The sequence below is a fragment of the Fragaria vesca genome, linkage group LG5, assembly GCF_000184155.1.
Source record: "Fragaria vesca subsp. vesca linkage group LG5, FraVesHawaii_1.0, whole genome shotgun sequence".
Taxonomy (NCBI): domain Eukaryota; kingdom Viridiplantae; phylum Streptophyta; class Magnoliopsida; order Rosales; family Rosaceae; genus Fragaria; species Fragaria vesca.
The window spans coordinates 3,447,598-3,463,236 of record NC_020495.1 but is presented as its reverse complement, the minus strand read 5'-3'; the positions used below and the strand labels follow the sequence as shown (position 1 = coordinate 3,463,236).

General features: G+C 40.6%; 4 protein-coding genes across 4 annotated transcripts; 2 read left to right on the top strand and 2 right to left on the bottom strand.

Annotated features, from left to right (window-relative positions):
• Nucleotides 1–3,225: 3,225 nt before the first annotated feature.
• On the top strand, nucleotides 3,226–5,444 carry LOC101314372 (high affinity nitrate transporter 2.5-like). The gene is made up of 2 exons (XM_004298938.1): nucleotides 3,226–4,419; nucleotides 4,969–5,444. The coding sequence occupies exons 1-2, from the start codon at nucleotides 3,266–3,268 to the stop codon at nucleotides 5,339–5,341; spliced, it is 1,527 nt and encodes a 508-aa protein (XP_004298986.1). The 5' UTR covers nucleotides 3,226–3,265; the 3' UTR covers nucleotides 5,342–5,444.
• Nucleotides 5,445–5,499: 55 nt separating this feature from the next.
• On the bottom strand, nucleotides 5,500–9,714 carry LOC101301302. The gene is made up of 4 exons (XM_004300871.1): nucleotides 9,674–9,714; nucleotides 9,451–9,558; nucleotides 7,060–9,169; nucleotides 5,500–6,844 (listed from the first exon to the last, which is right to left on the bottom strand). Exons 1-4 carry the CDS (start codon nucleotides 9,712–9,714, stop codon nucleotides 5,789–5,791), a joined length of 3,315 nt encoding a protein of 1,104 aa, XP_004300919.1. The 3' UTR covers nucleotides 5,500–5,788.
• Nucleotides 9,367–10,840, bottom strand: LOC101314085 (U-box domain-containing protein 33-like). The gene is made up of 3 exons (XM_004298937.1): nucleotides 10,564–10,840; nucleotides 9,705–10,096; nucleotides 9,367–9,558 (listed from the first exon to the last, which is right to left on the bottom strand). The coding sequence occupies exons 1-2, from the start codon at nucleotides 10,808–10,810 to the stop codon at nucleotides 9,804–9,806; spliced, it is 540 nt and encodes a 179-aa protein (XP_004298985.1). The 5' UTR covers nucleotides 10,811–10,840; the 3' UTR covers nucleotides 9,367–9,558; nucleotides 9,705–9,803.
• A 345-nt stretch (nucleotides 10,841–11,185) lies between these two features.
• On the top strand, nucleotides 11,186–15,247 carry LOC101301014 (putative disease resistance RPP13-like protein 1-like). The gene is made up of 2 exons (XM_004300870.1): nucleotides 11,186–14,062; nucleotides 15,069–15,247. Exons 1-2 carry the CDS (start codon nucleotides 11,186–11,188, stop codon nucleotides 15,204–15,206), a joined length of 3,015 nt encoding a protein of 1,004 aa, XP_004300918.1. The 3' UTR covers nucleotides 15,207–15,247.
• Nucleotides 15,248–15,639: the final 392 nt, after the last annotated feature.

Genomic DNA, 15,639 nt, shown 5'->3' with positions numbered 1-15,639 from the left:
CGGACTACTGTGTGTTTCGCATTTCACACGGATATCAGTAACAAATATCATTTGTTACAGAAAACAGTAAATATTTAAGTTAAAAACTTAGTTGTTTTAAATGGACTATTACTTTATTGTTACAGAATTGTGTGAGAAATATACTACCTACGGTATTATGTGCAAACAGATAATATTATATTTTTCATTCACACAGTCATCCGTGAGTAATACCTTTTTACACTGATTTTAGTTGCTGTTGTGACTGTTTAAAGGCTCAATAAATTTATTTCACACGGTTATCTGTATGAGTGTTTATTTCTTACGAATATCTGTGACTTTAGATAAAAGGTGAGAAATAAATATGTGTGGAATGGATTTTTTCTAGTAGTGTGTGCTCATATTGATAAATCGACTTCAAGTAATGCCTTTTTCAACATTGGTTGGTTAGAGATAGAAGAAATTTAGAACGCTCAGTGATAATTGGCTTCACATTCTTCTTAGGCATATGCAAATCCCTCCCCATATTTGGTACGCAATGTCAAAAGTTGGAGAAGATAGCGTCCTATACATGCATGCATGACCTTTTCCAAGCTTAATTTGCTTTCTGGAAGTGTTGGTTGATCCTTTTTTTCTCTTCCAAAATCTCAGTGATGTATACTGCTGGATCATGATATGTGATAATTGATCGATCAGGTCCTTCCTAATTGTGTTAATTAACTGTCCTAAACCCTTTATAATCGCATTAACGCCTATCGTTATCAATCACTTGCAAATTCTAGATGCATAGTGATGAACTGATATCGCGATCGATTTCTTTATAGAACTAGAGCAGTGTGATGATACTCCATCAGCAAACCGGAGTAGTTGCCATGCATGTTCTTTTTTTTGGACGATCCATGCATGTTCTTCAATCACCATCCAGAGAAAATACAAGTTGTATACGTCTACCACCGCCAGCTGAAAGCAAGTTAATTAATTACCAAAACCAAATATGATAGGTTATGAAATATGAATGGTAGTGGTAAAAGTTGCAAAGCAAATCCACCTTTAAAAAGGATCACATAGTATTGGTTCCAAGTTTCCACAATGGCTTCCTCAAATCAAATTTGAGAACCAAGGGGTTTTGCTGTATGAACTTTGGAAATTAGGAAGATTCTCATCATCCAAAAGCATGAAGATAGTTTGATCTATAATTTGATATTCTAAACCCGGCCAGTGAGTTACAGCAACCAGCAGTCTTTTTGGAATTCATGTTTAGAGGTCGATCCCCAGATGATGATCTTCTTGTGGTGAGGAATCGGAATGGTTGACTTGGGATATTCCAGCTACGAATCAGGCATACTCATGTGGCTGATCCCCAAGACGTGTGTATGTGGAGAAGCCAAAGATACGAATCAATAATATCAAAGTGATTCTTTGTCTAAGTCATAATAAGCAGATACATTTCTTTAAGTTGCAGAGCATTACGCCATTACCAGATTCTTAAGTTCCGTACGCTTCGTTAGATTCATTCTTACCAATATATGAATGTCAACTTGTTAAATGTTCAATAATAATTGAGTATTTAGCAGAAAGTTAAACTCATCTTATATAATTAAAATCTCATTCAAAAGCGTAGCTGTGCTGCATGCATCAGCTACTAACCTGCTACATGAATAATTTAGTTCATTTATAAATTTAGTTATAAGTGGCCCGTTTGTTCTAATTCATTGTGTTTTGTTTCAGTTACACATCTCGGATGTCGTTTGCCGGAAAACATAATAGAAAAAAGGTTTGGCTAACGATGGTGGTCGACTAACGAATTGCTTAGCAAAAATATCGCTGCTTAATTTCCAAAGTTTCAAAAATTTTGGTGCTGTGTCCTCTAATTGTATTCTTACCGACATGTTGGCCTAGTTGATAATTTAGATTCTGATTGAGTTTCTTTTCATTTATATGTATGTACGTATTAATTTTGTTAATTAATTAGTTTACGATTGAGTTTCATTTCATTCATACATCCAGACGTATCGACTTCGATGATAATTTAGATTATAATTGAGTTTTTTTTCATCGGTACATACGGACGTACTGACTTCGTTGATTATTTGATTCCGATTGATCAGTTTCCTTTCATTCTACATACAAACGTTCTGACTTAATTCTTTGATCATTCAATTTTCATTCGTTTCCTATCATAAAAGAAGGTAGCAGACTTAGTAGTAAGAATTACACTAATGCCAAGGGGATCGCAATCTCTTGCTGGAATCCTACAGAGCCACAAACCACGCAGCCACTATGTCAAAACTAAGAACAAGTATGTCATGTGCAAAATAATATCCCAAAAATTAATTAAACCCCCAATGTCAATGCTATATACAAACTCGACAAGGACACATGAATGAATCTCTTTTGCCTAGTCAACAAGGAATCAAGCCTCCTCCTGAGCTTCATGGTTTATTGTAAGTGGATTATTTGGGTATCTTTAATTATCGGTTTTCATAGTGGGAAGATTGTCTGGTTTTTTATGGGTAGAAGAAACAATGTCTTTTTGTTTGTTGTTTTGGTTTATAATTTGAATGGTTTTGGCCTAGTCCCCCATTCCTCTTTTCATGTAACTTCTTTTATTATTTTAAATAAAAATTCTGACAAGGGATGGGCGGTGGGTTCCCGGTTGTAGCGGTCCCCTTTGAGGTAGAGTGGGTGCTCTGTCAACCACCAAACTGCTACAGAGGAGCTGATATTGCCTAATCCTTGTCAGTTAGTTAAAAAAAAAAAAAAAAAAAAAAAAAAACCTGATTCCGAGCTTCCCTGCCCAATCTATCTAAGCAAACTCTCCAAGCCTCCAGGTCAATGCTCACAGCTCCAACTTGTTCAGTTAAATTCCAAATACTTTGGCGTACGTGACTCGGATCATAGTTTAATTCATACGAATTTTCTAATTCATACCACCAAAAACCAAAACGTTACGATCAAATTAACTCCCATTCAAACACACTTCCTGACAACCACTACCTTCCCCACGTTATTGATCTTCACCTAGCTCGTCTTCATCCTTCAGCCACAGTGAAAGGTTGAGACTCGGCGGCCGAGTTCATATTCTGCCTTTCCGAACTTACACAAGGTCATTCTGATTTGTCCACCATACTTTTTTAACTCTATGCCGAACTACATAAATACCTAGCCAAGTTCATCATTTTGTATGTATCTTCATCAGAAGGGCATATATCTGCCGGCGTTTCTCACTGTACAAAACTAGCTAAGTACCTATATATATCCATCTTCTTCTTCTTCACTCGGAGAGATGGAAGTTGAAGCCACTACAGTGATGGAGTCCAAACCCCAGCCCCAGAAATTTGCTCTGCCTGTGGACTCAGACAACAAGGCCACTCAGTTCTGGCTCTTCTCATTTGCCAAGCCTCACATGCGAGCGTTTCACTTGTCTTGGTTCTCCTTCTTCCTCTGCTTCGTCTCAACTTTCGCAGCACCTCCTCTAATACCTATTATCCGTGACAACCTCAACCTCACCGCCACCGATATCGGCAATGCCGGAATCGCCTCCGTCTCCGGCGCAGTGTTCGCTCGTCTCGCCATGGGAACTGCCTGCGACTTGTTCGGCCCACGTCTCGCCTCCGCCTGCCTCATTCTCCTCACGGCGCCGGCTGTGTTCATGTTCTCCATGGCCTCGTCTCCCATTTCCTTTCTCCTCCTGCGTTTCTTCATCGGATTCTCTCTGGCTACTTTCGTCTCCACCCAGTTCTGGATGAGCTCCATGTTCTCGGCTACTGTCGTCGGCACCGCCAACGGTGTCGCCGGCGGTTGGGGCAACTTGGGCGGCGGAGCCACGCAGCTGATCATGCCGCTTGTGTTTGGGCTTATCCGTGACATCGGTGCAACTAAGTTTACGGCGTGGAGAATCGCTTTCCAAATCCCTGCTCTGTTTCAGATGCTCTCAGCATTTACCATCTTGCTGTTCGGGCAGGACATGCCGGACGGGAACTACCACCGGTTGGAGAAGTCCGGTGAAAAACCGAAAGACAAGTTCACGAGTGTGTTCTGGCATGGGATTAGTAACTACAGAGGGTGGATTCTAGCACTGACGTATGGCTATTGCTTTGGAGTTGAGCTCACTATTGACAATATCATAGCAGAGTACTTCTATGACAGATTCAATCTCAAACTTCACACCGCCGGGGTTATTGCGGCGACATTCGGCTTGGCTAACATTGTTTCTAGACCTGCAGGTGGAATTCTATCGGATATGGTATCAAGGAGGTTTGGGATGAGAGGGAGGCTGTGGAGTTTGTGGTTGGTGCAAACTATTGGGGGTGTTTTGTGTGTGATTATGGGGCAGGTTGGTTCTTTGAGTGCTTCAATTGTTGTCATGGTTTTGTTCTCCTTCTTTGTCCAGGGTGCTTGTGGCCTTACATTTGGGGTGGTTCCTTTTGTTTCCAGAAGGTATGTTTCCTACAGACACTTTCTCCTCAATGATTTAACTTGCATTGGATTAATTGATTCCCTAATTCTTCTACTAAAATGATCACTGTTTCACGTACATTGCTCATTGCTTGTGTTCATGTGTGTTCATACCCTCATAGAAAAACTTTGAGATTTTTATTTGTAAAAATGGAGTGTCATTTTCATTGAAACATTAAAGTCTGCAAACCCCAGCAGCTGGGAAGTTTGACTGTTAGAAAGAGTAGAATATATGCAACCAATCAAACTTATTAGTCTGCCAGAAAATCAAAGTGTTGAAAATTACAAGATGATAAAGTCTGCAACATATCTTATCAAATGTAATAAAGATATAGCAGCAAGTATCACAGTTTCCATATTGAAGGTATTTATTCATTTTCATCATTCTGTGAAAACTCTGACCAATTAAATAAGTTGTCTAGTCTATTCAAAAAAAAAAAATATTAAGTTGTCTAGTATAATATGATTGTCATCACTCACTTCCAAGCCTACCTAAGTACCTAATCATATTTTTCTCCTAATTTTTTTCAGGTCATTAGGGGTTATATCTGGTATGACCGGAGGTGGTGGAAATGTGGGTGCAGTTCTGACCCAATTGATATTCTTCAAAGGATCAAAGTACTCAAAAGAAACAGGGATCACTCTAATGGGGATTATGATCATATGCTGCACTCTCCCAATGACTCTGATACATTTCCCGCAATGGGGCGGAATATTTTTCGGTCCGTCATCCGGCAAGGCTGCGACGGAAGAAGAGTACTACATGTCTGAATGGAGCACAAAGGAGCAGGACAAAGGTTATCACCATGCAAGTGTGAAGTTTGCTGAGAATAGCCGAAGTGAAAGAGGAAAAGGTGACTCTGTGACCAGGCCTTCTGATGAGGTTTCGCCTACACATGTTTAGGTTTCTTCTAATTGCATCATATGTAAATTCTACAAGTTCTCTGCAAATAAGTTATGTTTATCGCTTTGGGATTGATCAAATAATGCACTGTTTTATTGTGAGCAAAGCAGTAGCGTATTTTTTTTTTTTTTTTTTTTGTTAAAAGTAGCAAGTAGTGTTTCTTTTTGAATAATAATGTGTATTGCATCAAGAATGTTCAGACGACACGTTACATGACTTACATCATATACTGTCCTCACACTAAATATGTCGAGCAGAGGCAGAGGCTTACAAGCACCATGACCGACACCTTCATTCTAGAGATACAGGGTTCTTTCTATTATTGTACACATCTACACGAAACCCATGAGGAATTCGGGTAGACCACCATCTCTATAGTCATAAGAAACTAGCCAAGGTCATTCAATGTGGCTAAACCTTCTTCATCCAAGATTTGCTCGAGCTTTCTTAGTTTCTTTGAGCTCTCATGTCCACCAGAATCACAGATATATTGTCTGTGCTTCCTTTTTGAAAGGCAAGAGTTGAAAGATATGAAGCCGCTTCTTGCGCTGCCGGATCAACTCCTATGCCTCTTTCCGCCAGAGTAACCCTGTTCTTTTTGTGCCACAGCCGTATACGCCTTCGAGCCACTTTACAAGCTTCCTTGTTCGTCATAACATCCCATAATCCATCACTAGCCAAAATGAGGAATTCATCATCTCTAGTTCTAGGGACAATCATCACTTCTGGATCTGGAATTATCCAGGGTTTCAAATATCCATCTCCAATGGACCTTGACATTGCAAGAACTCCAAACACACGAGGTCCATTCCACTGTATGATCTTCCCTCCAGATGCCTCAATTCTTGCACATTCATCTTCTCTGTTTGCTTTATGATCTACTGATAATGGTACTGGTTCTTTGCCACGACAAAGAATCGCTCTCGAGTCACCACAGTTCGCAACTATAATATGGGAAGAACAGACTAATGCAACCACAGCTGTAGATCCTACGGTCTCTGGGGCAATATGTTGATCAGAGTTGGCCCCGGAGGCATCCTCGTTACTTCCGGTGATGCATCTGCTGACTTCATCATCTACTCTCCGGAAGCAACTAGTGAATGCTTTCTCCCACTTCACCTGCTGAGTTTCTCTCATTATTCCATCAGTCAAATCATCCTCAATAGTGAATGCTTTCTCCCCCTTCACATGCTGAGTTTCTCTCATTATTCCATCAGTCAAATCATCCTCAATAATTTGAAGTTCGTCAGCCAAAGCTAAATGAAGGCGCTCACAACAATACTCAGCAACCTGAGGTCCTCCATGCCCATCATAAACGCCAAAAAAATGACTTGTTAGGTGGTTCAAACTTGGGCTCATTCCAGTGTATGCATGACTGCCAATAAGCATTGTGCTTGGAATATTAATGAACCGAGGTACTACAGCAATTGCATCTTCCATTACTGGTCTTCTTCCACAGATTGAAACAGAACCCCAGAGAGGTGTGCAGTCCAGCTCAAACCCCTTTTCAAAAAAAAATAAAATAAAATACATAGATGAGAGCTTGATCTTGTAAGGTCGCATGATTATCGTGATACCATCAATAGAATTTACCCGTCTATTTTTTTATTAAATGACTAATAGTGTTTTTTTTTTTTGTTCCACAAGAACCTAAAAGCATATTCTTCAAACGAAAAATGACTGAAAAGTATTTAAAATGAGACAGATTTTTCATTTACCTTCACCTCCTCATGATCAAACCATATGCTGGAGATATGACATAACGTGCTCCAATGGTCACTCTTCAGGCACCATTCTTTCAGCTCAAGGCACTCCACTAATAAGAAAGACTCAAGAGAAGGTGGCAGTCCGTCACTGGGCAAAGAGAGAAGCTTCGGGCATCGTCTCAACTCCAAGTGCTTTAAGGACGGGAGGCATGCCAGTGGTGGAAGTCTGACAAGTTCTGGGCAGGAGTCCACTATGAGTTTAACCAGGGAAGGGAAGTCACCTATTCGTATGTGCTTCCACACTTTCAGTTTGAGCATGATATCAACTTCTAGTCTCTCTAGTTTTGGAAATGCATACTCGAGACATGGGCCATTCCTGAGGAACTGATGATCAATATATTTCACCCCATTCATCTCTATAATTGAAAGAGACTTGAGTGCTGGCAATTGTCCCATACATGGGAGAAGTTTACAATTCCTGCATCTATAGAGGGTAATGGCAACAAGGTCAGCAAAAGCGCGATTGCCAATCCAAGTTGGAAGTACTGAGCCACTGTACTGTTGTATTTGCAACTCTTTAAGGCCAAAATGTGGTTGAAGACATTCTAGTATTTCCTCTTCTAACTTGGCATACTCAACAAACATATTACTCCATCGAAGCTCCAACCTGTCTAGACATTTCTTATCAATCAAAGCAGCTTCCTCAGCCTCCTTCTTACTGACCACATTTTCAAGCCTTGAGATGTTAAGCGCTCCTTTGAGATCATTCAAATTCTTCAACTCTCCAACATGGCACCCATCATCTCTACCAACAAGAAATGCTGACAGAGTTTGAAGGGTACTCAAATTCCCTAAATGTGCTGGCAAGGAATCCAATTGCCGAATGATATCAAGATCAATATGGCGGAGATTTGTTAGCTTCTTCATACCTTTTGGCAACTGAACAAAGTTTGAGCAACCTCTGAGCTTTATCGTTTGTAAATTGTAAAGAGAATCTATTGATTCAGGTAGCCGTGCAATTGGTGTATGTGAGGCATCAATATATCGTAATGACTTTACATTCCCGATGGAACTAGGCAATTCAGAAATCAATGTCCCACTCAAATTTAAGGTTTTCAAGAAGGTTAAGGTGAAACACAAATCACGAGGGACTTGTTTCAAGGAAGACCCACGACAAGAGAGCATATGCAGTGAGCGCAAATGCTTGAAGTTTTGAAGAATCCCAAAAGACACCCCATCAATATCCTCACCAATCAAAGACAAATGTCTAGTCATGTGAGAGGCACCATCTAACTTACCATCCACTGCTTTGAAATAATTACCTGAAGAAATGGTGTTCTCCAATAATGAATGCTTCCTAGGATTTACTTTGTACAAGAAGTTGCTGGGATGATCTGTCGTAGTCGAGAGCATTGAATCAAAATCCGTAGTGAAATCACATCTAGAAAACACAAAGAAGCCTTCCTTCTCCAAGGAATTAAAATGCTCAGTAGCAGTATCTTCCATTCTCTCCCTCTGCCTCTCTCTAATAAAGCCTTCAGCTATCCATAACTGAACCAACCCATCTTTACTAAATTCATAACCAAAGGGAAAGAGTGAACAATACAGAAATAACCTTTTCAAATGGTGAGGCAAAGTCTCATGCTCATCTTGAACCTGCCTAAGCTTCTGTTCGAAATTTGCATCCTCCAGAGACTCTGGCGGACTGAATAGACTGGGAGGGGATGAATGATTAAGATCTTTGAGACGAGTAAGATAACTCGAGTTTCCTGAACCATTTTCACTTTTGTCAGTCCTCTCAACCTGTATCGAAGATAAAGAAGCACTCCTCCTTATTGCGTATTCATCAGCACTACCTTCTGCTTCCAACATGCGGCTTGATGGAGTTATAAACCCTTCGGGAACATCTGTTGTGCTTCCTCCATATTTGTCACCTTTTATCAATCTTACCGGGCCGAACAAACGTACGCGTTGAGCTGGGTTGCTGAGTGACGGTAGATCATCCTGCCCATATGTCACAGAAGACCTTGATCTTAAATGAAGTGGTGATTGTCCAGTGTCGGTGCTTGGCCTTGGTGGCAGTAATGCCACTTGTGCATCAACTGCATCTGATTTCGCTTCCCTATATTGTCATTATACATGCATTAGTAGTATGAGATACTATAGAGTTAAAACAAACTCAGAAACTGATAAGAAACTTATTTGTACACTTACGGTTAGAATAATATAATCACCCTTGCAGGTTACTGATGAGTGACTAATTAAACAACTAAAAATATATAATTGCTTTGAGCTTAGAAATGTTTCTTTGTCGAGTCATTCACAAATCTTTCCTACAAAGAAGTTCCAAGAATCCCTATATCTTTGTGTTTTCAGTTTTATTTCCCAAAACATTCAACTAACCTGGTTTGTATAAGGCACCCCCCCTGGTATACAAATTGTATGTGACAGGACACAGGTGCGTGCTCACGCACGTATATGGCTTTCTTAGACATGAGGCCCCTCATTTTCCTGCAATGTCATTTCAGGAGTAAGTGACCTCAGTGTAAAAGATGCATAGTACAAAGACTAAACACGACAAACCCCCTCAATGAGATTCACTGCCTGGTAATTAACTATTAAATACTCTATTTCACAGGCAAAAACAGAATCAGTACCGAGCTCCATGGGTTTTAACTGCTCCTGTTCCCATAACAAGCTTCCTGATCCCGTGCTGAGAAATAAGTTCCACTATTCCCTTCTCAATAGAGTCCATTTCAATATGTAATATTTCTGCTCGAACCTATAAAAAAATGGTCATTGGTGATCTGTATCAGAAAGCTTGGCAACATAGAGCGTATATGCAGTCTACTTTTGGCAAATACAAATCTTAACGTCTTGCATCCACAGATAATACGAGAAATATAGGAAGAGAGAAGTAACAATAATACCCCCATTTGACGACAAATATGAAGGTATTCTTCCAGGATCTTCTGCATCTTTTGCCTTTCGATTTGACGATAATCTCTGATTACCTGATGGTTCAGTTGGCTTGCTGGGAAGCTTCCCACTGAAAATCAAGGAAATTAAGAGTGGAATATTAACTTAGACATATAGGGAAAATTCTAGTATACCATATGGTATAACATGCCTCACACAATGTGTGGTTATCATTGATTGAAAAAACAATTAAATAACCATGTAATGATCATTTACCCCTTCAAAAGCTCTCATGTGTCATACAATTAAACACGTTTGTAATAGGCATGTCATACCATATGATATGATAAACAAACCGACATATAGGAGAGACTGCAAGGCTGAATGACAAGTTTGGCGTACGTGTACCAACACCTCAGCCAACTCTAATACAAGTATATTCACACACTTTCATAGATCACAATGTAATGACTTCAACAGGATTTCAACAAGGTATGAATCAAACACTCATGAATTCAATAACAACAATCATAAAATTGAAATATCCCCAGAAACTGTTACATATGTGTGAAGTGTGCACTAAGGTACAGAACTTACTCATCGTTGGAATCTTCTGTGCAGGCTGATGAACATGAATAATGCAAACCCTGTTCCCTCCTGAGTTATGCAATGTCCATAACAGATGCGACTTGCTCTCCTTCACACAAGCTCCCACTGTCACATATATCGTATCTTGGATCACCCCAGCCACAGGCTCCACCACAATCCTATCCGCGGAGGAATGAGTAGCACCAGCAGCAGTGGACCCCACCGCCGACGGGGAGTCGACGACCGGTGATAGCATAACGGAGTTGGTTCAAGTCGGAGGAGAGCCGAAATGGTGTCGTAAAATCAAGGCGGCGGTGAGAGGTGGTTTGGGTTTTTTAGTCTTTTTTTAGGTAGAGGTAGAGGGGAGCTAGGGAGTTTTGACCTTCAATGTCTCTCTGTCCTGGAAAGTTTGGTTGCCGTCCCTAGATAGAGTGATGGAACACGACGTTCCACCTTAGACAACTCATGAGTACTTCGTCAACTCAAAAAAAAAAAAAAACAAACTTCTTGTCAGAAAGTATTTTATTTCCCAAGAGCCAAGAGCCGGACTGCCCGGACATAGTTGATCTTTTGCCCGGACTGCCTTGCTTCTTCTCAGTATTCACCAGCACGCTCATCCTGGTGATTCCCTATGGCGGAGATAGCATCCCTTGTACTTTCAACCGGCATTACGTCGGCAGTTCTGCAGATTGTTATTGACAGAGTCACAAAATCTGTTGAACAAAAGAAACACTTGTTCAATGCGGTCGACGACAATCTCAGAAAGCTAAAACGAACCCTGATGAACCTTCGAGCTCGTGTTGATGATCTAGAAAAGAAACATTGCATCATCAACGAAGCAGCAGATGATTTGCTCCAAGATCTCCAGACTTGTTTTCTCGATGCTGAAGATTTGCTGGATAAGATTGGCTTAGGACTGGAAAGATTGACTTGTTTGGGAGTGGAGGTCAACACTTGGAGTCAGGTACATGACTTGATCCCTTTCTATTCTAGCATACCGTCTGAGATTACCGACATGCAACTGAAACTGGCTGGGTTAGTAACTGAACTGGAAAGGTTTTCTACCGCAGAAATTAGCCAGTTTACTATTCCTAATTCGACCTCATTGGTTGATGAATGTTGTGTTTTTGGAAGGGATAAAGATAAGTACAAGATGAAAGATATGGTGTTGTCTGTCCACGAAGTGGCAAATGTTTCTGTAATTCCAATAGTGGGTATGGGTGGGATAGGGAAAACAACACTTGCCCAACTTGTCTACAATGATGCAGATGTCCATAAGAAATTTGATTTGAAAATGTGGGTGTCTGTTTCTTCAGACTATGGTCTGTTTATGATTACAAAATCTATTCTTGAGTCTGCTACTGGGGGAAGGGTTTCTCAGTTGTCGAGTTTGGATAGTGTTCAGGTTGAATTACAGAAGACATTGAAGGGGAAGAGGTTTTTACTTGTACTAGATGGCATTTGTAACGAGAATCTTAGTTATTGGGATCGATTCAAGTTGTCTTTTGGGGCTGCAAAGAAGGGGAGCAAGATTATGATGACTACTCGAAGTGAAATTTCTGCCTCGATTGTTGCCTCTACATTCTATCGTTTGGATCCTCTGTGTGACAAGGCTTGTTGGGAAATAATCAAACAAAGAGGCAATCTTGATGGGCAGACTGATTTGGAAGCTAATGGCCTAGCAATATCGAAGAAATGCAAAGGGCATCCATGGGTAGCCAAAGTGATTGGAAGCAGTTTGCATTCGGGAGAGATGGAGTGGGATGCTTTGTTAAAGAATGAGTTTTGGGAACTGCAAGAACATAAAACACAAATCTATCCAGGCCTCAAATTGTTGAGCTATGATGATATGCCTTCTTATTTGAAAAGATGTTTCAGTTATTGTTCTATTTTCCCTCGTGATCATGTAGTTGAGATGGATGATTTGGTGCAACTATGGGCAGCAGAAGGCTTTATTCGGTCTCAAGGAACAACAGAAATTGAAGATGTTGGAAGACAGTATTTTGAAGACTTGCATTCAAGGTCTGTCTTTTCGCAAGTTCCTGGTGTCAGTGGTGATCAGCAGAGATACAAAATGCATGAGCTCATTCATGATTTGGCAAGATTTGTTTCAACTAACTTATGCTTTTGTATGGAGGACAATATGCCATGCTTGGCACCCATATCTCTTAATGCTCGGTATGCGTCTTTGCTTTATGAAAATGCTCAACTATCTACACTGAAGGCATTTTACAAGTATAAGAAGTTGAGGACATTTACATTTCTTCCTAAAGTCCCATCTATACCGAGGCCAGGCATGTTGCTTCCACATTATCCATCCAATCTTTTGGAAGTCCCTCATGAGCTTTTTGAAAGGTTGGGATGCTTGAGGGTGTTGAATTTGAGTCGTAGTGCCATCTCTAAATTGCCGGAATCTATTGGAAACTTGATACATCTTCGTTACCTCAATCTTAGTCATACCCATATTGAACTATTGCCAAAGCCTTTAACAACCATTTGTGGGTTAGAAACATTGAAGCTTAAGAGTTGTCCTAAGCTTCTTCATTTGCCTGAGAACTTAAAGGACCTGATTAAGCTACGCCATCTTGACTTTGACAGACACCGTCAACTAAGTTCAATGCCAAGAGATATTGGGAAGTTAACTAGTCTTGAAACACTGCATGCATTTAGAGTGGGAAAAGAGAAAGGATATCAGATTGAGGAGCTTAAGGACATGAGGTGTCTTCGTGGATCCATTTCTATCACAAATCTTGAGAATGTGGCAGATTCTTACCAGGCTGAGGCTGCTATGTTACACAACAAGCAATACCTAGACAGGTTGGAGTTGGAATGGAATGGAATCAGAGGTCAAATGCAACCAGTTCAACAAGAAGTTCTTACAGGTCTTGAACCACATGCTGGGTTGAAAAAGCTACGAGTAGCAGGTTACTGTGGTTTGTTATTTCCCAAATGGATAGAAAGCTCAGCATTCAGCAAGCTTGAGAGTATTGATCTAGAAAATTGCCCATTTTGTGGACTCCTTCCTGCTCTTGGCCAGCTTCCGGCTCTCAAGGAACTTTTTATTCAAAATATGTCTACTTTGGAAGTTGTGGATCATCTGTTCTGTGGTCATTCGACTCATTCCTCAGCTGCTTTTCAATCCTTGGAGACGCTAACACTTCGTGACATGCCGGAGCTGAGTAAATGGTCAGGACTACGTGACAAGGACATGCCTTGCCTCAGAATCCTTAACGTTGGTTCTTGTCCAAAATTGGCCACCCTACCTACATTTCAGTACCTAAAATCACTTCAATGTTTAGACATCAATCGTTGCCCTCAGCTTCAATCTTTGCCAGACGGAGGACTGCCACCCTCACTCGAAACTTTGATCATTTTGGAGAGTGACATCTTGAAGAATCGGTGCAAAGAGGGAGAAGGTGCAGATTGGAATAAGATCAGATGGATCCCCAAAAAATTGATTGAAGATAAGGTGATTCTAGCACAAAGACCGGATAGACCGGATAACCAGGTACTTGACGTTGGATTGTTTAATAAACATTTGTTTTTTCATATCTGCTTTTTATGAATTTTAAAGCTTTATTTTATTGCCAACTAAGAAGGAACTATCAGCTCTGCATATCATTATCAATATATTGCATGCATGTTGCTTGTTGTCTCAACTGGGGTTCAGCATACAGCATTCAGGGCGGCATGCATGTCTTTCAAAGTTCATCTCTGTTGTTTGCTCCTTCACTAGCTTACATGCTCTTATATAGCCTCATAGCGAATTTGAAATCAGTCTGAAATAAAACCAATGTTGGTTTCTTGAAATTATACTTATTTAGTATGGAGAATTCTGGCGTTACATGACAAATCATCCATTCTTCAGTTTTGAGTATCTTAAGAGTTAAATCTATTAGTGCTTGCCTTTTTTCTGAACAGAACTAGCTTCCCTTGTTGAAAATCCGCTAACAGTAAGAAGTGCAGGAATCCTCCCTTTTGGGTTGTGAGATACCGATGATGGAAACTTCAGGATTTTAGTTTCCTCTCAAAAAGATCATCTCTGGTACCTGCCAAAGAATCAACCAAATCAAAATCATTTAACTATTTGACTATACAATAATTTAGATGACCAAGCAGTATCAGTTTGGATAATTTTCCTTTGAGAGGAACCTGGGGATGGATCACTGATTTTGATCTACATTGCTAAATGATCCAGAATAGTGTGTCATCATTTTAACATAAATAGAGATACCTTGAATAGTTAAATGTGTGTGTCCTCTTTTTCTTAAAATCTGCACATCATGGGTTGTTATCTGTACTCCACTTGTAGAAAGTTAACCACTCTTCTAGAATAAGTTTTATTAACCTCACCTCAACGACCAGACAACAGACTTCCATAAGAATGAAAAACCATTATTCGTTTAGGTCCTTCATAACATTATTTCTTTAAATTGATTATGTTAATGGCTCTTCTGTCAGTTTTGTTTAAGCTGGATGAAATTATAGACCTTTACATTGTTTCTTATGTGCAGATTGATGAGGTTAAGGATGCTCCAGAAAGCTTGTTGAGTAGCAGAAACTCCTTGTTGGTTTGCTCTGTGATTATTTTTCCTCTGTTCGTCCTTTTTATGAGATCATTGTACCAGTACTTGTCCCAAGCCAGAGATTGATTATCAGTAGACTCCACCAGAGGAACGGGATAAATAGGTAAGTTAATGTTATCTAAAATCACTACTATGTCCAATTAAATATATATATACAGTCCGGATCAGAGGAGGACATCCGCACGCCCCTAAAGTGCGGACGTCCCTCCGTTTGCCATCGTACGGCGCCGGCGAGGGCGCACCTCCACCGCAGCGGCCTCCAGCAGCGTCCCCGATCACTTTCCCTCCCCGGCGAGTCCGCTGAATTCTAGTTTTCCGGCGAGATCACCCAAAACTTCATACAAAATCGATCTCGCCGGAAAACTGGAAAGTGATCGGGGACGCTGCTGGGGTGGAGGCGCGCCCTCGCCGTACGGTGGCGAACTGAGGGACGTCCGCACTTTAAGGGCGTGCGGACGTCCTCCTCTGATCCGGACTGTATATATATATATATATACAC

Excerpts from the sequence above, each read along its gene's own strand:
- LOC101314372 (XM_004298938.1), top strand. The coding sequence starts at position 3,266 with ATGGAAGTTGAAGCCACTACAGTGATGGAGTCCAAACCCCAGCCCCAG. Across the intron at positions 4,420-4,968 it reads GTTCCTTTTGTTTCCAGAAG|GTCATTAGGGGTTATATCTG; the intron begins GTATGTTTCCTA and ends AATTTTTTTCAG.
- LOC101301302 (XM_004300871.1), bottom strand. The coding sequence starts at position 9,714 with ATGGAGCTCGGTACTGATTCTGTTTTTGCCTGTGAAATAGA. Across the intron at positions 9,170-9,450 it reads GGGTGCCTTATACAAACCAG|GGAAGCGAAATCAGATGCAG; the intron begins GTTAGTTGAATG and ends ATGACAATATAG. Across the intron at positions 6,845-7,059 it reads TTGATCATGAGGAGGTGAAG|GGGTTTGAGCTGGACTGCAC; the intron begins GTAAATGAAAAA and ends TTTTTTGAAAAG.
- LOC101314085 (XM_004298937.1), bottom strand. The coding sequence starts at position 10,810 with ATGCTATCACCGGTCGTCGACTCCCCGTCGGCGGTGGGGTCCACTGCT. Across the intron at positions 10,097-10,563 it reads ACAGAAGATTCCAACGATGA|TGGGAAGCTTCCCAGCAAGC; the intron begins GTAAGTTCTGTA and ends CTTGATTTTCAG.
- LOC101301014 (XM_004300870.1), top strand. The coding sequence starts at position 11,186 with ATGGCGGAGATAGCATCCCTTGTACTTTCAACCGGCATTACGTCGGCA. Across the intron at positions 14,063-15,068 it reads CGGATAGACCGGATAACCAG|ATTGATGAGGTTAAGGATGC; the intron begins GTACTTGACGTT and ends TCTTATGTGCAG.